The sequence below is a fragment of the Diabrotica undecimpunctata genome, chromosome 5 (assembly GCF_040954645.1).
Source record: "Diabrotica undecimpunctata isolate CICGRU chromosome 5, icDiaUnde3, whole genome shotgun sequence".
NCBI classification, from domain to species: Eukaryota; Metazoa; Arthropoda; class Insecta; order Coleoptera; family Chrysomelidae; genus Diabrotica; species Diabrotica undecimpunctata.
In genome coordinates, this window is record NC_092807.1 from 4,150,410 (window position 1) to 4,174,219 (window position 23,810).

Sequence of the window (23,810 nt, forward strand, 5' to 3'; positions counted from 1 at the left end):
ACAAGAAAGTCTTAAATGTCAAAATGTCAAATTAATTTGTTTATTTGTATTGTGTTTTACATTTTACAGTCGTTCTGTTTGTTGATAACAAGTACAAAGTTGTGTTTAATTGATAAGTTAATTTGTTTGAGTTTGTTGGATGTGATTATTCTTTTGATTTGTTCTGGGTGATTTAATACCGACTGATATTGCTATGGCCGTAACAATGGTCGAAAATGGTCGAACATATAGGGAAGTTGCTGGAATATTTGGTAAATCAGCATCAACCATCCATCGTTGTGTAAGTCGTTGGAGACAAACCGGGGAGTATGTAAGAAGAAGGGGACAAGGTAGAAAACGTTTAACCACGGTTGTAGATGATCGATTTATAACGTTGCAAACATTACGTAGTAGACGTCAAACGGCAGTTCAAACCAAAAACCTGTTGCAAAATGTTCGTGGAACTACCATAAGTGAGCGCACAGTAAGAAGGAGACTGAAAGAAGCCGGTCTCAAGTCATATGTGCCAATAAAAGCTCCCAGACCCCAGAGACACCATCGTTTAGCACGGCTACAATTTGGTCGAGTACATCAAAATTGGAATGATAACCACTAGAGTCAAATTCTCTTTACGGACGAGAGCCGTTTCTGTGTAAATTACATCGACGGTAGAGAAAGATTGTATGGGCGCCAAGGAGAACGAAATGCTCCTTTCAATTTTACTACGACCGTACCTTTTGGTGGAGGTTCAATTATGGTGTGGGGCGGTATATGTTTGGGAGCAAGAACAGAGTTAGTGGTGATTGATGATGGAGCATTAACAGCAGATAGATATATCAGAGATATTCTCCAAGACCATGTGGTATCTTTTGCATCATATATTGGCGAAAATTTTATTTTAATGCAGGATAATGCGCGCCCACACGTCGCAGGCTGTATAAGAGATTTCTTATTACAAGTGGGTATAACAACGATGAATTGGCCAGCTTGTTCCCCAGACCTGAACCCGATAGAGCATGTGTGGAACATGCTAGGCAGAAAACTTAGGGCACGGGTTCCTGCTATTCAAAACAGAGAGGAAGTCAGAATTGCTTTGATTGAAGAATGGGAGAGACTGCCTCAACAACTGATTGATAGCGTTATCAGAAGTATGAGAAGACGAATAACTGCAGTTGAAGGGCTCGTGGGAGAAACACACGCTATTAAAGCCAAAAAAAAATGCATAAAAAAACCAATTTAAGTTCAAACTGTACAATAAAGTTAATGTGTTTAAAATCCGTATTTTGTTTGAGTCTGACATCTTTGTGTTTTATTTCTTCTTAAACAGGTTTCATATTGTACTACCATTGTAATATAAATTCAAAATACTTCACCGACATTCGTATTATGATATTATCTAAACAATATTAACAATATATGGACTAGAGAGAAAATACTCAGATTTTATGGTTGTTCCTTTAAATATGCCGGTGAAACTAAGCAGAAAATGAGCATTTATTGATGAAAAACATGGCTAGTTGTTAAAGTACCTAACTTTTTTATTATCCAACACAAGCAAATGAATCAAAAAAGAAAATGTTAAGAAAGCCTGAGGCTATAATTGAGTTTTAATTTCAATATTTTATATATGCTAAGGTGTTCCGTTAATTTTGCCGGTGAGTGTAGTAATGAATCAAAAATACTAAAAAGTTTAATTTTGCCGATATTAAAATATTGGGTATATCTTCGACGAAATCAAACGAAAGTTGGCAACACTGCGAACAGCACTCAGTTTTTGCTGTGAGATTGGTCGTGTATGAACATTTTATATGTTGAATGGTTTTATCACGGTATGATGATCATCAAGGCCTTTCATGGTTCATTCTTCTTCTCAATTGTTCGTTTTCCATTCTTATCGGGTCCATAATTCTTCTGAGGATTTTTCTTTCGAATATTCTTAATCTTTCTTCACCTTTATCTGTGAGGTACATTAGAGCTGCGTATGTAACTACTGGTCTGATTGCAACTCTGTATATCTTCAGTTTTATATTTCTGGGTAAGTGTTTGTTCTTCTTTAGCCTATGGTATCTCCAGTATGTTTTGTTATCTGCTAGTAACGTCCAGTATGTTTTTGCCATTCACAATTACTCCCAAGTATTTAAATTGTTGAACTCATTCAAAATTGCAGATTAGATATTTTTTTTCCTTCGTTAATTTCTAGACCTCTTTTCTGTGATCCGTTTCTTTATTTGCCAGGATTTTTAATGTTTCTTTTGATTTTCTGTTCACTGAACTAGTCTCGATGCTGCTGGCTGTATACGTTTTTTTGATTAATAATGTTCACGTGTTATTACTTACACACACTGTTGCTAAGACACCGAAGAAACTATCATTATTATATTTTTTCAGAACGATGAAAATCCAGAGGTTGTAGAATGGACACTAGACGGTTTAAGACAAGTGATGGCAATCAAATCGCGCGTAGTATTGCCCTATTTGGTACCTCAGCTAACGGCGCCTCCTGCCAATACCAAAGCATTGTCAATTTTGGCTTCAGTAGCAGGCGAGGCCTTGAACAAATACCTCCCGAGGATCCTACCGGCCCTTCAAACGACTCTCGGTTCTTCACGAGGTACTCCCGAAGAAGCACAGGTAATCAAATCATCCAGTAATCTATCGTATTATTAAATTTTAAACTTTTAGCAAATGGAATACTGCCAAGCCGTTGTTCTCTCTGTAGTTGATGAAGTAGGAATCCGAACTGTAATAGATACCCTTTTAGAAAATACAAGGAACGAAAACGCCGATCAGAGAAGAGCAGCGGCAACGTTGCTTTGTGGATTTTGTGCTAACTCCAAAGCGCAGTACACCAGTCACGTTCCGCAGTTGCTTAGAGGACTCATACATCTCTGTATTGACTCAGATCGGGAAGTTTTGCAAATGTCATGGGAAGCTCTGAATGCTGTTACAAAGGTAAGTGTTTTATAATTGTTTCAAAAGTGCATTTAGACGTACTAGACAAAATTGTTTTCTTCACATTTTTTGTTGTTTCAGACTCTAGAACCCAAACAGCAAGCCACATACGTCTCAGACGTCCGACAAGCCGTTCGCTACGCCATGTCCGACATGAAAGGCACATCAGACCTACTGCCAGGTTTCTGTATACCCAAAGGTATCGCCCCGATCCTGCCAATCTTCCGAGAAGCGATTCTGAACGGAGACGGCGACGAAAAAGAAGCAGCAGCTCAAGGACTTGGTGAAATCATCAAAGTTACCAGCGCCGCAGCTTTGCAGCCCAGCGTGGTGGCTATTACTGGACCTCTGATTAGGATTTTGGGTGATAGGTTCAGTGCTAATGTCAAGACTGCCGTTCTAGATGCGCTAGCTACTTTATTGGCAAAGGTCAGTTGTAATTTTTTTATCTAAATCTATTTTTGGCTATTTAACACGAGCATTAAAAAAGATTTGATTGTTTAACTTTAATTTTATAATACAGTCATACAGGATAAATATGTCTTGTCGAATATTTGTACTATAATAGAAAAATAAAACAAACAATTATTAATTATTTCCTATGTTGAATTATTTTTGACTGGACTATTATTCGGATGATATACATTTTGTGATTTTAGGTTGGAATAATGCTGAAACAATTTTTGCCACAATTACAAACAACGTTCGTGAAAGCTTTGAACGATCCCAATCGAGCTGTTCGGTTAAAATCTGCGACCGCTTTAGGATATCTCATAGTAATCCATCAAAGGGCTGATCCACTCTTTATGGAGCTGCACAATACTATTAAGAATACTGAGGATATTTCTATCAGGTTAGTATATGGATGTATTAGGTCGTATATGATAGGATAGAAGATTTTCTCAAAGTGAAATATTTTTCTCGTAAAGTAATTTTAACAATAACTACAATTTTTTGTAATGGTGTAGGTTTCCAAGTGAGAAAAATTATGTGTATTGATGTGAAAGTTTTGAAAATTGAATTTTCCATCCATCAAAGTTTTGAAACCATTCAAAAAAACAATACACTAAACAAATTTCCAAAATATAACTTTTTCATTTCTATGGACTGGAATTTTTTTTTATTTTGCGAATTTAAACATTACAAACATATATTTAATATTAACAATTTAAGAAACGACAAATATACTAAATAAAAATATAAAAACGTGAAACGTCATCATAATAGGCAAATACCCGGACTAAACTAGTACTATTGTGTAAGAGCTGTACTGTACTGCTCTTAGTCAACCTAAAACGTTGTTCTCTAATAGCATCTCTAGATCTTGTCTCGTGATCATGGAAGTTGCGAGTTTATGTTAAACTTACCTTTGTTGGCATGAATTTCAATTAGCGTCTCATATATATATACAGTATTGTGCGAATTAATGTGAACAGAGATCGAAATTCAGTTTTCATAAGTTGGCACACCTGCTGTACCTATTCTTTCAACTGTTTTGTCAAAATAACAACATAACCTCAAAACCTTATTAGTATATTGTTCAAAACATGTGCTTTGTGTTTTATATCATCATTATATTTTGTTGTATCTCAGATTATGTGCAAGTTGGTGTTATTTTCATTGATTTAACTGTGCAATCAGGTTTAACTTTTTAATACGGATATCACTCCTAGGAAAAGAGAAAGGATCATAACACTTAGTGAGCATACACCAATGACTCAGAGGGGCATTGCAAAGGAGTGTTGTGTAAGTTTGGAGGCAGTAAACAAAATAATTAAACAAAAAAAGGAAACAAAGTCAGTTGAAGTGCAGTGGAAAAGAAAATGTGGAAGAAAACGGAAGACTACTCCTCGAGATGAAGCCTTTCTTTTGCGCGATAGCAAACTTCATCCCAGAAAAACAAGCTATAACCTCCAGCAAGATTTAGAAAAAGCTGAAATAAAAATTCACGACTCAACGGTACGCAGACGTCTCTTAGAAGGAGGGAGAAGAGCCGTGAGACCGCAGAAGAAACAACTTCTGACAGCGCCTATGATGAAAAAAAGACTAAATTGGGCAAAAAATACGCTCATTGGAGTACAGAAGATTGGAGAAAAGTGTTATTTTCTGATGAGACCCACTTCCTAGTGCAGGGCCAGCGATCAAAATTCGTACGAAAGGCAGCCAATGAGTCACTTTCAGCTAGCCATATTAACCAAACAGTTAAACATCCCACCAAAAAAATGTTCTGGGGCTGTTTTTCATACTCGGGAATTGGCACTGTTATTCCTATTGAAGGTATGATGAACAGTGAAAAGTACAAAGCCATGCTAGGGCAACGCTTGGCTATAGAGCTTGACAAAGTACAGACCAAAGGGAATGCAGTTTTTTAACAAGATTCAGCTCCGTGCCAGGTATCGAAGTTTATGATAAAACACTTCAAGGATAATATTACCCTTCTTGATTGGCCTGGGAATTCACCTGACCTTACTCCTATTGAAAATTTGTGGGCAATATGTAAGGCTCAAAAATTTGACTGTACTACTAAAACAAAAATGGTAGAAGCAGTGATTAAGGCGTGGTTTAGAGGTGAAGTAATCACAAACAATTGCAAAAAACTTGTGGATTCCATGCCTAGAAGACTCCAGGAAGTCATAAAAGTAAAAGGAGGACATATTAAATACTAATTAATAAAAAAATCTCATGTAAGTGTACCTAAATTTACCTTTGGCCTAAATAAATCATATTTACAAATTAATTCTGTTTGTTCACATTAATTCGCACAATACTGTAGATAGAGTGAAGGTAGTGTCATAATACCTAAATCCAGAAATAAAGTTTTACAGTGTCCCCTATACTCTGCTCTTGCAAGTATCCTCACTGTTATTAAGAAAAACTGTCTGTTTTCTATTTGTTAAGTATGATCTAAATAGATTAAAAGTGTTTCCTCTAATACCATATTTATACATTTTTTTTTCAACAGTAATTCATGCAAAACACAGTCAAAAGCTTTGGATAAGTCACACTGTCAAAGACACAAAATGGCCTTCCTCCAAGCCATCAACTATATCTCTCACAATTTTCTGTATAGCTAGTGTAGTGCTACACTTTTTTCGAAAGCCATATTGACTACAGTGAAGTATTTTGTATTTGTCTAGATATTCTATCAAACGAACGTTTAGAATACTCTCAAAAATTTTGCCGAAAATGGGAATGATTAAGATGGAACCATAATTTCTAATTTCATCTAAAGCTCTTTTTGGACACTGATAGCACTTTTGTTACTTTTAATACATCTGGGAAAATCACTTACGTAAGACAATTATTATAAAGTATAATTAATTTGTCAATAATTATATAGATTGTTTTCACAATTATTTTTTTGTTTAAAAATTAAAAATCGGTGCAGTGTGAATTTTTCAATCTATGTAAAACATTCCTGATTTCAGTATCACGAACAGGTAATAAAAATAAAGAGTCGCAAGGGGGGTGTACATCTTTCAAAAAATCTACGACTACATTTTCATTTGTGGAATTAAAAGAACTTCTAATAGGAAACACATCTACAAAATTTTTAAGTTTCAGCTCATTACAACCAACTTAAACTAGTTTTTCGAAAATTTCGGTTAAAGAATTTATCCTAATCAAATTAATAACACTAATATGAATCTTTTAGAGAAACGACCATGCACGCATTGAGAGGTATAATATCGCCTGCGGGGGACAAAATATCAGAGCCTTTGAAAAAACAGATCCACGCCACTCTAGTTTCCTATCTAGGAGTACCGGACGACACTGTAAGAAAGTGTGCTGCCGGTTGTTTAGGTGCCCTCTGCAAGTATTTACCGCCGGATCAATTGGAGTCCACTCTTTTCGAACACATTTTATGTAAGTATCGTTTATTTATTTATTTTTTTTTATTATAACTAATAAATTAACAATCAGAATAAAACAACTATTCTATAAGTTAATGTGATGAGTTTAGGTCCTGTCCCTTGGTTCTGGCGTGATGTGGTCCACTCCAGTGAGAGAATCACGGGTCCATGTTACTGGTCTGTTGGCCAACGTCGCTTTAGTCTTCTGATAACTCGATGTTGAGGTATTGCGGAAATTAATGGATTGGAGTGTGTGTTCACTTTTTGAATGTATTGTAATTTCTTTTGCTGGTATACTTCTTTCACTGTTGAGATATTGAGATCCTCATAGATTCTTTGGTTGGTTACGTACCAGGGTGCATCAACAATTGCTCTTAAGATTTTTGATTGGCATCTTTCCATAATAGCAATATTAGATTTACTACTACAGCCCCATAGCTCTATGCCATATGTCCATATTGATGATGATGATGATGATGATAGTGTGTTTGGCATGGAAACCAGTCCTTTTGCCACAGATTTTTAAATGATTTATGTTATGTTTATCAATTAAAAACTTGATTGTACTAAATTTATATTATATATCCGGATGCATATAAGTGATTACATATGAGTTCGTATATAGATTTCTGATTCAATGACAGTAGGTGGGTTATGTTTACTGGAAGTTGCACATTACTTTTAACTAGGTTTTCATAAAACGTAGATGAGAGTGCTTTATTTTTAATACATCCAAACAGGATGTGATTAACATCACACTGGGAAATATTATCGCATAAACACTTTCCTGATTCTATAATGTTTAATCTAGCCAGGTGAGCAGGAACAGCACAGTGACTAGTTTTTAATCTTGTGATAGTTGCTGCTGATCGTTTAGATATATTATAATGGAATATGTGTGGTAATTCTGTTAAGGATGGTAACGTAGGATGGATCTTGTAATAATGATTATTTGAAGTATTCGCCAATATTTTCCATCTATCTTGCCAGTTAAAATTTATTTTTTTAGTATAAAAATTGATTAGGTCTGATACTGTGTAAATATGTTCTTGTATACCTGAATGAGTAGAATCCTTAGCGAGCTCGTCTACTATTTCATTACCTTTTATCCCGGAGTGACTTTTTGCCCAAATAAATGTTATATCTTTGTTTCTCATTTTTTGTTTAATGTCACATATCAGCTCACATGTTTTATGGTTTAACACAGTATTATTAAGTCCACTAAGAATTGACTTAGAGTCTGAGATGATCACAGCATTTTGCAAATTTGCGTGCTCTAGCCAATCCAGAGCTTTCCTAATAGCTACCGCTTCTGCAGTGTAAATAGAGCAATGTGGAGGAAGCTTTATTTTAAGTGATTTGTTTTTGGAAGGAATATACACTGCAGACCCTACTTTCCCATCGTTCAGTTTAGAACCATCTGTGTAAATTATAGTTTTATTAGTATATTCACTCAATATGGAGTTCAACAGCTTGTTATTTATTTGATGTGAATCTGAATATTTCGGAAATATAATATTTAATTTTTTTAAGATTGTATTAAATTCTAATTTATAAAATGGTTTAATATAATTTGTAGAAAGTGTAACCGGTAAATCATTGGTTTCCAGAAAGGCATCTGCTAATGGTGGTGAATTTTTTATTCTCCAATAATTATTTACTAGATTTTGAATGGATAATTCATACAGCATACTTAGTAGGCCACTTGTTCTAGCCCTTAATTTTAATACATATTTTGTTGCTAATAAATTTCTACGATATTCTAATGGCATTTCATTACTTTCAGCAAGTAACAGGGGGCATGGTGTTGATTTCATAGCACCCAAAGTTAATCTCAAACTTTTAAACTGAATACGATCTATTTTTAGTAAATGTGTTTTGCTTGCTGATCCGTATAACACACATCCGTAATCCAAAATTGATCGCACGTAGGTCCTGTAAAACATCAATGCAACTTTGGGATCAGCACCCCATTTCCTGCAAGTGACACATTTAAGAAGATTAATGCCTTTCTCACATCTTTTTTTTACATATTGGACATGTTTAGACCATAGTAATTTGGGGTCTAGGATTATACCAAGATATTTATACTCAGTGACAACGGGTATATCATATCCTGACAGGTGTAGACTATCAGGCGTACGTAACCTATGTCTTGTAAATATCATAATGGCAGATTTTTCTGGGGATATAGTAAGTTCGTGGTCTTTAGTCCAATTATCTACTAGTTTCATGATGTGTTCCAGGACCTCCACACAATCGTCATATGAATCACGGACGGAGTAAATACATATATCATCGGCGTACTGTATACATTTTATGGAATCAACAAAAATGTCGTGTATACTTGCCGAAAATATGTTGAAGAGAATTGGGCTTAATACAGACCCCTGTGGTAATCCTGTATGAGTTATTCGTGGACCATATAACTGATTACTATGGTCTCTGATATATAAAGTTCGGTTGCTAAAAAGATTAACTATATTAGCGGATAAATTTGTGGAAAACCCCAGTTTGCATAACTTTGAATGCATTACTGTTAAATTAACACAGTCGTAAGCGCCTTTAAGGTCTAGAAAGAAACATGCTAAATATTTATTTTTTGAAAAATTTAGTTGGATATCTGTTGTTAAGTGACTTATTGCATCTAGTGTTCCCAGACCAGATCGAAATCTGTATTGAGTGCTTGGCAAAAGATTATAGTGTTCGACTGTCCAGTTAAGACGATTTTTGATAATTCTTTCGAAAGTTTTTGTTATACAAGACAATAGAGAAATGGGTCGATAAGACGATGAGAGAGTTTTGTCTTTGTTGGGTTTGATAAAAAGACATATAATTGTTTCTTTCATTTTGTCAATGTAATTTCCTTTCAAAAGCCAATCATTAAATATTTTTAATAAATGATTTTTTGCCTTATCGGGAAGGTGGTTAATTATGGAATAAGTAATATAATCTTTCCCGGGCGCAGTAGATTTTGATATTTTAATAGCTGCATCCAGTTCTTGGATGTTTATTGGATTTTCTAGTAATTTAAATTTACTGGAATTGCATATTGATACGTGTTTTAATTGGTCTTGAACGTATGGTGGAGCGAACTTGTCAAGTAACTCTTCTATTAGCTCTGTTGAAATTGGTTGTGTCTTTGAATGATAATTTTTGTTAGCCATTTTATTAACAAATTTCCATATTTTGTTGAGCGGTGTATTTTTATTGATAGTATTTACAAAGTTGATCCAAGACGTTTTTTGTTTTTTCATAAAAGCAACTTTGCATTTGGCTTGGATGTGTTTAAATTTTAGATAATTTTCAAGATTTGAGACAATATTATACTCCCGAAAAGCTTTTTTTCGACACGATATTAAATTTTTACATTCGTCGTCCCACCATACGGGAAGACCGGATTTTGGTTGAAATGATTTTTGAGTAATCATAGCAGAGTCTGCAGCTTCGCTAATTGTTTTTATTAAGTTATTAAACATTTCCAAAGATGTAACATCTATAGAATGAGTGTCTAGAAGGCATTTTTCTAAGTAATTTTCAAATATAGACCAGTTCGCTGAAGACTCTTTCCATTTTGTGGAGGTATGGATTGTTCTTGGGGAATATTTCAAATCTAGGGTGATTTGGATAGGGATGTGGATTGTACCTAGTGAGTCATTTAGAGGATTCCAGGTAGTAAAGCCTGTTAAATGAGGAGATACTAATGTTAAGTCTATCATTGAAGGACGTTCGTTTGGTCTGGATATTTTGGTTGGTCTTCCGTCATTGAGTAAAATTAGATTAGTATTGTCTAAAGCGTCAGCTAAAATATTACCTTGTGCACTATCCTGTATGGAACCCCACCTACAGTGATGACTATTAAAGTCGCCCCCAATTAAAACTCTGCCTTTAATTTGTCCAAATAAATTTTCCCAATCTTTGGATGAGACATATATTTTAGGAGGTGTGTAAACACATACTATTGATAATTTAACTTGTTCTAGAAAAACACCGCAAACCTCTATATTTGGATTATAATTTGTTTTGAATTTTATATCTGAAAAGGAAATGTTGTTTGCAACTAAAACAGCAACGCCTCCATAGCCATCACGTCGATCAACTCTAACATTATTAAAACCTTTAATATATAAATTTTTATTTTGTGACAACCAAGTTTCGTTCAGAAGAATGACATCAATTGTATGACTTTCTAGAAAATTAAGCAAATTAGTCTTTTGTTTTATAATAGATTGGCAGTTCCACTGAAGAATATTAAGTGTTCTATGATTCCCCATCACTATCGTTGTCTGATAAACAAGAAAGTATATTTCTGATTTCATTTTGAGTGACTTTTTGGAATTCAACTGAGACTAGTTTGGGGTCAATTTGTTTAATTATTCTTTCTAAAGCAAATGGAATTTCTTGTAGAATTTGTAATTGTATTTTTTCTTTATATGCTATAAACTCATTACGATATGGGTTAGGAATTATAGGATGTGACACTGATTTTGTTTTAGAAGTTGAAGGAAATTGTAAGGCAGTTTTACATTGAGTCGGGGATATGGCTTTTCGTTTAAGAGGATTAGAAGTTTGTTTGGGTTTAGGAACGAATGAATTGTTTACTGTACGGTCATTTGCCGCAGTCGGGAGTTGGGGAAAGTTATTTAGGTTACTAAGCAATTCAAATTTATTATGTGTCGTGATTTTGGCATAGGATGGATTTTTTGCTAAAAACTCAGCTTCTTTAAATGTAGTATTCTCAATCGCCATTATTTTTTTAATATTATATTGATGTTGATAAGCTGGGCATTGTTTCGTTAGAGTCGTATGATCGTTTGTTTTACAGTGAAGACAATATTGTGAGTTATTACAACGGGAGTTGTCTTCGTGTTCTTTGCCACAATTTTTGCATAAGCTGAAAGTGGACTTACACTGTCTGAGAGTATGACCAAATTTAAAACAATTTAAACACTGTACCACAGGGTATATGTATTGTTCAACTTGAAACCTTACCAAATCTAACATAATATATTGAGGAATAATATTTCCTTCAAATGTTAAAATTACCATTTGCCTAGGAACAAAAATAGTTTCATTATCTGAATCAATAAGTTTTCTTTTCATACGTCTTACCTCGGTTATTTTTTGGTCGGAAATAATATTATTCATCATATAATTTTCGTCCAAAAAAGTATCAACTTGTCTAATTATTCCTTTTTTGTGATTAAAAAAATTCGGAATGTAAGCAATAAATTTGTTAGAAATAATTATGTCGTGATTGACTAAACTATTTGCACAAGTGTAAGAATTAAAAATTACTTTCACTTTATTTCTACCGACGAGTTTAATATCGACAACATCTTTCTTAAAAAAGTTATTAATGAATAAATAATGACCTACTCGGACTGGTGATAAACGTTTAATATTTGGGTCGATGGACTCGACAAAAACAAAAAACGGGCCTTTATCAGAGGATTTATACCTATTATTTAAATCAAAACGGGCACTTACTGCCTCCATATTTTCACCTTTATCAGGGGGTGGCTTTTCGCCACCCGAAGAATCATCCATTTTTAAATATAAAGAACAATCCTACCTTGTTTTATTATTCCTTACTATTTAAAAAACTAAACTTTAACTGCTTAGAAATTGAAAACTAATTAGCACTTAATTGATGTGGACACTATCGATGCCAGCACACAACTGTATGTCCATATTGGTTTGATAATTGTTTTATAAATTAGAATTTTATTATTTATTGACAGCTTGGAGTTTTTTCCAATTAACCAATTGATTTCTTTTTGTCTTAGTTGTATTTGTTTTCTTTTTTTGGTGATGTGTTCTTTCCAACACAGGGTTTGGTCCAGGTGTAGCCCTAGGTATTTGGTTGTTTTAGTCCTGGGTATTTCCTCATTGTTGATATATATTGGTGGTGGTGTTTCTCGTCGTAAAGTAAAAGTTACGTGGGTTGACTTGTTTTCATTTATTTTTATTTTCCATTGTTTTAGCCAGTTTTCAAGCTCATACAAATAGTCTTGGAGTTGTTGTGTAGCTATGTTAATGTGTTTGTTTGTGACTTGTAAGTGCTACTGTGTCATCTGCAAATGTGCCAATTGTTACGTTATGTGATGTTGGTAGATCAGACGTATATAATATATATAATAAAGGTCCCAGGACGCTTCCCTGTGGAATTCCCACCTTAATAGGATGCGTTTTGGATATTTCTCTATTTACTTTTGTTCTAAACTGTCGGTTTTCCAAGTATGATGTAAGTATTTGAAAGAATGGTGGTAATATTTGTTTAATTTTATAAAGAAGTCCTTTATGCCAAACCTTATCAAAAGCTTGACGTACATCTAGTGATACCATTGGGCAATATCCCTTTTCTTCTAATGCGGAATTGATATTATGGGTTATTCGGTGGCATTGCTGGATAGTTGAGTGTTCTCGTCGAAATCCAAACTGATAATTTGGTATCCAATCTGCGCCTGTAAAGTCTGGATCTATTCTTTTTATTAAAAGGTTTTCTAGTAATTTGGAGATTGTTGATAACAGACTGATAGGTCGATAGGATGAGACTTCACTTGGATCCTTTCCTGGTTTTGGGAATAATAGTATTTCTGCAATTTTTAGATTGTTAGGCCAATAATTACATCTTAATATCGCGTTAAATATTTATGTAAGGATTACTATACCTTTTTTTGGTAATTCTTTTAGCATTTTTGGTGTTATTAGGTCAATTCCTGGTGACTTTTTGATATTTAGTCTTAAGATTTCTTCTTTAAGTATCGTTTATGCCTTCAATATTTGTTTTATTGGTTGCCTATATATTTGAAATCAACCTTTGAAGTTATATCAAAGAATATAGACGCATATAGAAGAACTCAAACCGTGGCCGTCGGCTGAAAACCATCATGAGGGATGTAGTTATTGGGAAGAGGGAAAGGAGTACGAACGGAGCTATTTATTTAATTTATGCATCCACGCCTAATCAAATTTTGATGCCATTGATTTGCAAACTGCCTTTTTTTGTTTTTTTTTTTTTTCAACATAAAATCTTTATTTTGAATATATTAAATTGTTAAATTAAGTAAGTTACTGAATCATGAGTCTAAGCTGAGAATCTACAAAACAGTAATTAGACCAGTGGTCACATACGGATGTGAAACTTCGACCCTCTCAACCACTGATGAAAATCAACTGAGAATATTTGAGCGCAAAATACTAAGGAAGATATTTGGACCAACCCAATGCAGAGATGGTTAGGGAATTAAAATGAACCACGAGCTGGATGAACTAATGCAGAGCGCAGATATTGTCAGATTTGTAAAGTCACAAAGACTAAACTGGCTTGGTCACCTAGAAAGAATGCCAGATAATCGAGCTGTAAAAGTAGTCCAGAGATGGAAGCCCCAAGGAAACAGAACAAGAGGAAGGCCCCGTAAAAGATGGATAGATGACGTAGAGAGGGATCTTAAAATCATGAACATCAGGCAGTGGCGAAGGAAAGTATCCGACAGGGCAGAATGGAAGAACATTGTTAAGCAGGCCAAGATTCACAAAGGGTTGTAGCGCCATTAGAAGAATAAGAAGAAGAAGAAATTGTTAAATTTTTAATTTTAAAACTTAAAAGGTATGAAATTTACAATATTTAAAGTATTTATTTTTTTTTATTACATGTAAATAAAATTTTATAACTTTGAATTAAAAATAGGTTTGCTCCAACACTACGAAAAACCGTCACATAACTTTTTATTATACTGTTTTGCTGCACAAAAATTTACGAAACAGTTTAAAAAAATTTCAAAATTTTTCAACCAAAAATTTCATTGAACAATTGTCCTGTTCAAAAAAGTATTCAATGAAACTTTTTACTAAATTTTGAAATTTTCAATTTCGCCGAAACTTCCAAACTTCCATTTCATCCATCTCCTAAGAGCGTAGGCGCAAAATTTCGGGCCAATGCTTTTTAAATGCAATCATTTTTTTCGAATCCTGAGAAAACTAACAAATATTTTTGAAAAATTTAAACGCAGAATGAAAGATTACATTATTACCGAGGGCCGAAAGTCCCTTAGAATAAACAAAAAGTTTTTTTGAATGAGATATTTGAAATTAAAAATCACACTAAATTTTCCCTTTTTTTCGCCCCTGTAACTTATTAAAATATACATTATAGAAGTTTTCAGGTACTTTCGACCCTCAGTAATAATGTATTCTTTCATTCTGCGTTTAAATTTTTCAAAAATACTTATTAGTTTTTTTAGGATTCGAAAAAAATGAATGCATTTAAAATGCATTGGCCCGAAAGATTGCGCCTACGCTCTTAATAACAACAAAAAGCATTCCTGAATTATTTTTGAAATATTTAACAGTAACTTTTAATGAATAGTCTTTGTGAAAGTTTTTACGCTGTATGGGTACTATTTAATCGTGTTTTAAAATAATAACTACTAGTAAAACATAATTTTCACAATGAATAAATATTGGTGAAATTATTACAATATAGTCTTAAATTGATTTATATTTAATTGAAAATAAACTGATGACATTAATTAAAATTGAAATAAATTTTCTGTATAAATCTATGACATTTACTAAAATATAATCTTCATAACTGATTTTTTTATTCACATATGAATGAATGAATAAATTATTGGTTTCAAAAATGAAGCAAAAATGTTAACTTAGTATTTAATGACTACATAGTATATTCAACTAAATAATATTCTTTTCATATATATATATATATATATATATATATATATATATATATATATATATATATATATTTAACCTAGATACTGCGGTCATTTGTTGAAGTTAATGTTACAGAAATATTGAAAAACAAAAAAAGTAAAATAAAAATATATGAGAAATTATAAACGTTTTAAAGGTAAGATCTGAGAACTATCTCCTTCGAAACACCTCCCTCTATGACCTTTATCTTTACTGTCGTTCAGTCTGCGGATCAGAGATCACAACCAGTCTTCTTTGTTGAGATCTTGATTTTGCCTCTTTAGACGGGTCCTGATGGTTTCTTCATCAAGCTCTTTCTCGGGGAAGCGGGTAAGGACCATGGTTCACGTGGGCATATTATTTGGATCAATTATATTTAAGTTTGCTCCCTCCCACAGTCCCTCAATAATCTTCACCACTTTAGTCGTCTATTTTTTTGTATACTCGTTAACGTAGTTCACCCACAGAGCCCCGTCGCTAAATGATGTTTTATGGAACTGCAGAAGTTTATTTTGACGTAAGATAGGAACTACATCAAGTACTTGCTCCAGTTTGTTAATGATCAAATTTGCTTGAGCCCGATCTAGTTGAGTATCAGGATGGTGTCTATGTGCTACCACCATTCTGAATCCTTTTGTTACAGTGCTTTATGACCTAGTCTGCTCGTTAGAACCCCTTGGTTTCTTAGCAACTCTGTTACGAGGGGGGTGATGGTGTTCTCCCGAAGTCTCTTTTTATCCTCGGGTGTTGCTGATTTGGTTTTCTTGGGATTTGTCCATGTCCCAAAACTAGCTGAAGAAAACACAATGACGGACCGAGAAACATAACAGGCACAGAACAGGGACATGAGCAGATCTAAAGATAATAACACAAACGGAAGTAAAAACAAATTGAAGTACAACATAAACACAGAAAAGAACAAAACAATTTGGAAAATGGCATCATGGAATGTGAGAGGTATAAATGGGAAGGAAATAGAACTGGGGGAAGAAATTAGAGATAAGAACATTGAAATAGTAGCTATAACAGAGACAAACAAAAAAGGAAAAGGATCAATAATATTAGAAAACGGAATGTTACTAATATACAGTGGAGTGGAAGAAACGAAGAGAGCTCAGGCAGGAGTAGCGTGCATGATAAAGAAGGAGAGTATCAACAAAATAAAAAATTGGATATATTACAACGAACGTATACTAAGAGTAGACATAGATATGGATACAGAGGAAACCAATACAAACCTAATCATATGTTATGGACCAGATGAAGACGCAACAAAAACGAAAAGAATGAATTCTGGGACAAATTACAAGAAGTGATAAATGATTGTACAGAGAAAATTGTTATCACAGGAGACATGAACAGCAGAGTGGGGAAAGAAACAGAAAAATGGAACAATGTCATCGGACCTTATGGGGAGGACAAACTAAACAAAAATGGAAAATTACTACTCGAAATCTGTCTAGACAATAACCTGGTGATTATGAACACACACTTTTAACATAAAAGGATACACAAGATCACAAGAGAAGTCAAATCAAGAGACGAACAATCAATTATAGACTATACTATAGTGCAAAAAACAGGGAAGAACTGGATAAGAGACGTAAGGGTAAAAAGGAGTTATGAAATTGGTAGTGACCACTATCTACTAGAAACCACATTCAAAAGCAAAAGAAAAGAAATAAAAAGAAATGAGAACATAAACAGAAAACACAAAGAAATAATAAAAATTTATAAGCTAAGGGAAGAAACAACCAGAATAAGATACTCAGAAGGACTACAGAAAGAGATGGACAATGAACATGAAATAACAGAAACAATAGAAGAAGAATGGGGAAAATTTAAAAATACGATGATAAAAACAGCTAAATCAATATGTGGAACCACAAGAAATAACAACAGAGGGAAACGAACATCTTGGTGGAACGATGAAGTGAAAAGAGAAATAAAAGAAAAGAAGAAATTATGGAAAGAATACATCCAAGACAAAACACAACAAAAATATGAAAATTATAAGAGACAAAGAACAAAAGTTAAAGAGATAGTTAAGAAAGAGAAAAAGAAAAGTTGGGAAAAATTCGGGGAAAAAATGGAAGAAAACAGCAAAGAAAACGTAAAATTATTTTACAGAACACTGAAAAACCTAAGAAGCAACAAAGAAACGAAACTAAAACAAATAATGAACAAGGAAGGAACAATAATAAACGACGATAAGACAATAATGGAAAGATGGAGGGAACATTTTCAGCTGATACTGAATGGAAATCAAGCGAATACAATGGAGAAGGAAAGCCACAACAGGAGAGTATCCATGAGAAACACGGAAAATCCAGAAACTATAGAAAAAGAAGAACTGGAAGAAGCAATAAGAAAGATAAAGATTGGAAAAGCACCAGGAAGCGATGAAGTAGCACCAGAAATGATGAAATATATAGGAGTAAAAGCAAAAGAAAAATTGTTATACATATATAACCTAATATGGAAGAGAAAAGTAATACCCAGAGTATTACTCTCTCTCAATGGTTCTCTCCCAATGGTTCACCTTTAATTAATTTTATTTATAGTTTATAAGAAAAGAGTTTTAATTATATTATTTGTAGATTTGTACATATTTAAATTAAAAATTTGAATCATATTTTTTCAAAAAAATTTTTAAAACTCAAAAATTTAGTGTTATTCTACGACCACCCTGTATCTATATATAAAAATATTTAAAGTTGCATTTGTTGTCTCACTCTTTCACATTTTAGAAGCAGTAATAGCGCTGACATGATCGCTCCCTAGTGGTACAAATAAGGAACTAATATTTTGATCAACCTCTGATTCATGTGTATAACCTTTGCCGACGCTATAAAAAAATGACAGTGAAAGCTCCTTCTATATTCGTCTATATTCTTTGGTTATATAGTGATCAGTTAAATGTAACTATTGGTCCTTTTCTGGTTAATGTATTGTAGGTCATCAGTTTTTATTAATATCACAGTAAAAAAATTAAGTAAATTAAGGGAAAATTAAGTAAAAATTGTATTTAACACGGCAATTATTAAAGTAATTACTTTTATATAGATGTAAAAATAGACGCCTAATCATAAAACAGTATAAATTGCAAGGTGGATATAACTAATTATTATTTACCTAAACATAATTAAACAAACGATTCAATATCTTTAATTTTTTTTCATAGAATATTAAGCAGGAACACTGAAATGCCATAATGGAGACTTAAAATGTTTTCTGTATTTTTTTTTTTTTTTATTTAAAACAAGATTTATACAAGGCAAAATAATTATTTGTTAAATAATCTCTAAGCAGTTTGTTGTACTGTAATGACATGCAATGACCTCTAAAAGATGAATGTATATCTAATACAGGTGTCACTTGTTTGTTTTAGGTGATGATAGTTCAGCTAACAATACCCTGAAAGAAGGCAGAGGTTCAGCACTAACGGTGGCTTTAAAAGAGGCAGCTGCAAGTTTGTGGGACGAGCAATACAGAGCGAGGTTGATTCAGACGTTGTTAAGTCAATTATCTTCTCAATCAGTAGTTATCAATCAAATCGCCATACGATCCTGTGGTTATCTCTTGCAGTTTTTGTTGATGAGCGAAGAACCGATTCCTAGCAACCTCCTGGTACCATTTGTTAGGGTGAGTCACTATAGTTTTATACTCGTTGAGTGTTGTTAATATACATTTTGATTCCAGGCTATGAACAATAACAGCAACGATGTAAAACAACTTTTAGCGAGGGTATCATTCCACTTGGCCAAAATAATTCCTGCAGAAAAGATGTCTGCGGATTTATTAAAAATGTTGTTACCAACTTTAGTAAATGGAACGAAAGAAAAGAATACCTACGTAAAAGCCAACTCAGAGATAGCTTTAATCGCGTTATTAAGGTTGAGGGATGGTGATTCTATGTTCCAGGTAAGTCCTTCACAATAAAGTTGGATTTCTTTGTAGAATTATCAAGAAAAACATATTTCGTCTTTATAAAGTACTTCTAATGTATATATTTTTATGTTATATATTGCCTTTGTTGCAGAAATGTCTCGGAATTCTTGACGCCGGCGCCAGAGAATCCCTCTCGGACGTGGTGAGCAAAGTATTAAAGAAGATCATGTCACAACCCGAAGGCAAGGAAGAGGAACTCGATGACACCCTATTAACCTGATCATTAAGACGTGCCGTCGTCAAAATGCAATCCAAATTTCCTCATTGTATCCGTATATCGACGTATAGAATGTTTTTTATTTATAAGAACCTCATTGTAATATTTCTTGTTTGGTTAATAGATGTTGTTAAGATTATAAGATTAAAGAATATAATTAAAGTGGAGTTTCATTTGAAAGAAGATAATTTTTAGTTTTGGAAATCTGAGGTAGTCAAATCTGGGGAATAAAGTGGATTTTACATGGAGTAATAGTACAGCTCTTATGCAGAACTTATCTTCAAGGCAAGCGATCCAATTGATTCACCTGAAGAATGTTTTAATAAAGTGTGCAGCAATATATATATATATATATATATATATATATATATATATATATATATATATATATATATATATATATATATATATATATGTAGGTCTATTCAGTTCTTTTATTATTTGAAAAGGCACTAACGTTAGAATAAAAGTCCGCGATCCATACTAGAAGTCTTTATTACATAAAATACACTGTAATGATGTTATTTACAGGTACACAAAATTACGGATAATTGTCTGCGAATTAAAATATCGGACACCCCCGTCGTTAATTGTTTTCGTCTTTTAAAATCAATCTGCCATGCTCATTATCTATCAAGCGCGGCGTCGTCTTTTCCGGCGTGCACAATAATTCACCTTCCCAGCCCGAGCGACAAAAATCGAATCCCCCTTAGCTCAGGAATGTGTGAATTCCTCTACATTTTTCCTGTCCTCTTCGCCTCCCAATGGCGTCTGGTCACTGGCGCCTTAAGCATATGGTTTAAGTGGTATCTTGCAGTGGCGTAACTAACGAATAAAACTATGCTAAATACTTAAACTAATAAGAAATATTTCCTACATATATGTATCTGCAACATGTTTTGACTGTCTACAGCAGGGGTTCCCAAACTGGGGGGCGTGAGGACATGTCAGAGGGGGGGGGGGGGCGAGACAAGTCGAAAATTAAATTAAATTTAGGTAGTCTTTCTAAAATTCTAAATTAACCATGATGTTTAGAGACAATTAAAACAAACCACTGTAACATCTGACCTTACATTTGAAATCGAATGCTTGAAAGAATAGAATGTGAGCCGTTCAATGTGGCATTAGCGCGCATTTGACAACTCCCTCCTCCATCAGACGCAGGCCAGTAACCGCAGCTAATCAATTGTGACTCAGTATTTGAGATACCTCGGCCTAGCCTGCACGTTTTTTGCATTATAAAAGCGTACGTGTTGTGAAATTTTAATTGTCGTAGTTGACTTTCGTTGATTTGAGTGTGAGAAGTTATTGTAGTCTATTTATAGATGACCTCAGCAAAGAAACGCAAGTATGATAATTATATCAAATATGGGTTTATTTGTATGAGTAAAGATAATTTCGAACATCCTCAGTGTGTAACTTGCTATGAAGTATTAAGCAATGAGACCTAATCGTCTTGAAAGACATTTGTCATCCAAACATAAGGACAAACCAAAGGAATTTTTTGCTATAAAATCTGAAAATTTAAAACTCATGAAGTTGGATAGTACTGGTTATACGGCTCAGACATCTGAAAAAGTACTTAAAGCTTTATATGAACTGTCACTTCTAATTGCTAAAGAAAAGAAGAGCCATATTATTGGAGAGACGCTTGTTAAACCGTGTTTGTTAAAGGTAGCTGATATTATTCTTGGAACGCAGAGTAAGCAAAAGTTATCTCAAATATCTGTTTCTGACAATACTGTGAAACGTCGCATTGATGATATGGCCGAAGATATACAAAACCAGGTAGTTGATGCAGTAAAACAATCGCCATTTTTTGCTATTCAGCTAGACGAGAGTACAGACATAGCACAATGTTCTCAGTTAATTGTTTATGTTCGGTATATTGAAAACGAAAAAATGAAAGACGAGCTACTCTTTTCTACAGAGTTGGAGACCACGACAAAAGCTATTGATGTTACGAGCAGTGTCAGACGTGTTTGACAAACATGAACTCTCTTGGCAAAAACTGATCGGTGTATGTACGGATAGCGCGCCTTCAATGCTTGGTTCTCGCTCAGGATTTGTACAATTAGTAAGAGAGAAAAATGCTGATGTGACTGGGATTTATTGTATTATACATCGACAAGCCTTGACAGCAAAAACTCTTTTAAATGAACTGAATGCTTTCTTAAAGTTGTGTATCAAAGTAGTGAATTACATAAAAAACAGTGCGTTGAATACTCGACTGTTTAAAACTCTTTGTGAAGATTTAGGGAGTGATCACAAAACACTGCTATTTCATACAGAAGTACGATGGCCCTTAAAAGGAAACATGTTGGTAAGATTATTTGACCTTCGAGATGAAGTAATCACCTTCTTGGAACAGCAAAAGCAAAATGAACTAAGCATGGCTTTCAAAAAATATTGTACTCAAGTAATATTGGCTTATTTGTCAGACATCTTTGACTCGTTGAACAGCTTTAACCTAAAACTGCAGTGTGGAGACTCATATATAGTTACTCATCGTGATGAGATGTATATTGAGAAACTGCAACTTTGGAGGCGTAGAATATCAGCACACCCCTGCAATTATTCGAATTTCCCTAAAGTAGAATCAATCTTAGAAGAAACACGCTTCAAGGACATTTATGAAAGATCAAGTTTGAAAATCCAAATATCAAACCATTTAGAGAGCCCAATTGAAGAGTTTCAGAAATACTTCCCAAACGCTTACGATAGTATTTTCAGAATGTCAATTGACCCATTTCACGTCAACATAGACTCCCTGCCTGAATCACTTCAAGAAGATGCTCTTCGTTTATATTTGCCTTTTTCAAGCACCTATTTGTGCGAAAAATCATTTTCAACATTTGTGTCAATTAAAACAAAGTATCGGAATAAACTTAATGGTACTAGTGACTTGCTTGGTTCACTTATTAAAACTGAGCCACGAATAGGCATATTAGTAAAGAAAATGCAAGCACATTCATCTCACTAACCAACCTAATCTATATTTTTTTAATAATTTTTGTATTTTATAAAAACTAATATTATTGTATCTTATGGCAGTATAAATAAATGTTTTGTTTTCTATGTAATACTTTACAATGTCCACGGAAAATCCAATATAATGTTTTTCACTAGGCATAGGTTGTGTGCATCAGGGTTCATAGACTTGAGTGGACATACTATGCCAGTGGTGAATCAGTATAAGTATCTAGAGATTATATTAGATAATAAACTTCTGTGGACTAAACATATTCAACACATAAATGGTGTCAAAAAATAATAAACATACGTGTATGTAATAATAAACAAGGTGTATATCAACAGAAAACGGTGCTGGTCCCAAAACAACTTTATTGTTCTACAATGCTTGTATTCAGTCAATCGTGGACTACACATGTTGGATAAATGGATTAGCAAGCAATGCAAATTTAAAAATATTCGATCGCATACAACAGATATTTGAGAATAGTATCAACTCCAACAAACTTAAATAGCCAGAGTGTAATGAAATCCCATTAGAATTACGTAGACAACTTTTAGCTCAAAAATACTGTATAAAGCTGAAAAGCACTGAGTCAGACCTTTTAACAAATCTGCCATTATTAAACTTTTAAAACTTAAATAAAAAATTCTCCCATACTAGTGGAAAGGAATTATGATAATTATCTTACAGAAAGAATACAAATAGTGCATATTCAAGGCTTTCAATCGAATGAATTAGAGGTACCATCTGGTGTACCTCATGATTCGCACCTAGGTCCTCTTCTCTTTAATATCTATGTGAATGATATTGTCTCCTGTTTTGTCCATTCACACTTTCTCATGTTCGCGGGTGATTTAAAACTTAAGATCATGTATATCTATGATTATTACCTACAAGCGGATTTAAACCACTGGTGTGAAATAAATGGTATGGAATTGAATATAGGAAACCCCACCAACAAAATACTATAAAAAGTTGTCCTTTAGAGTCTGTAATCCAAGTTAAAGATTCCACTTTATCATTCATACTGCACATGACTATTTCAAAGTCACTTCAAATGCCGTGCTAAGGATTATATTAATATCCCTTCCATTAAATTATTATAGTGTGGACTAGGTCTGGTCCCCCCACTATAATGTTCATCTTCAGGCTATTGAGAGGG

General features: G+C 33.7%; 3 protein-coding genes across 3 annotated transcripts in view; all 3 read left to right on the plus strand.

Moving 5' to 3' along the window:
* Positions 1 to 19,833, plus strand: part of l(3)80Fj (lethal (3) 80Fj) — a 38,863-nt gene extending 19,030 nt beyond the window's left edge. The window contains exons 13-20 of the mRNA XM_072531371.1: positions 2,368 to 2,610; positions 2,662 to 2,931; positions 3,013 to 3,360; positions 3,591 to 3,784; positions 6,587 to 6,798; positions 18,895 to 19,148; positions 19,206 to 19,427; positions 19,546 to 19,833. Of these exons, the coding sequence (XP_072387472.1) occupies positions 2,368 to 2,610; positions 2,662 to 2,931; positions 3,013 to 3,360; positions 3,591 to 3,784; positions 6,587 to 6,798; positions 18,895 to 19,148; positions 19,206 to 19,427; positions 19,546 to 19,674 (1,872 nt within the window). The 3' untranslated portion in view covers positions 19,675 to 19,833. The remainder of the gene's footprint in view (positions 1 to 2,367; positions 2,611 to 2,661; positions 2,932 to 3,012; positions 3,361 to 3,590; positions 3,785 to 6,586; positions 6,799 to 18,894; positions 19,149 to 19,205; positions 19,428 to 19,545) is intronic.
* A 1,278-nt stretch (positions 19,834 to 21,111) lies between these two features.
* LOC140440940 (protein FAM200C-like) lies at positions 21,112 to 21,657 on the plus strand. Its single transcript, XM_072531290.1, has one exon. It carries the CDS (start codon positions 21,112 to 21,114, stop codon positions 21,655 to 21,657), a length of 546 nt encoding a protein of 181 aa, XP_072387391.1.
* Positions 21,658 to 21,988: 331 nt separating this feature from the next.
* Positions 21,989 to 22,654, plus strand: LOC140440941 (protein FAM200A-like). Its single transcript, XM_072531291.1, has one exon. The coding sequence runs from the start codon at positions 21,989 to 21,991 to the stop codon at positions 22,652 to 22,654; it is 666 nt and encodes a 221-aa protein (XP_072387392.1).
* The last annotated feature ends 1,156 nt before the right edge of the window (positions 22,655 to 23,810 follow it).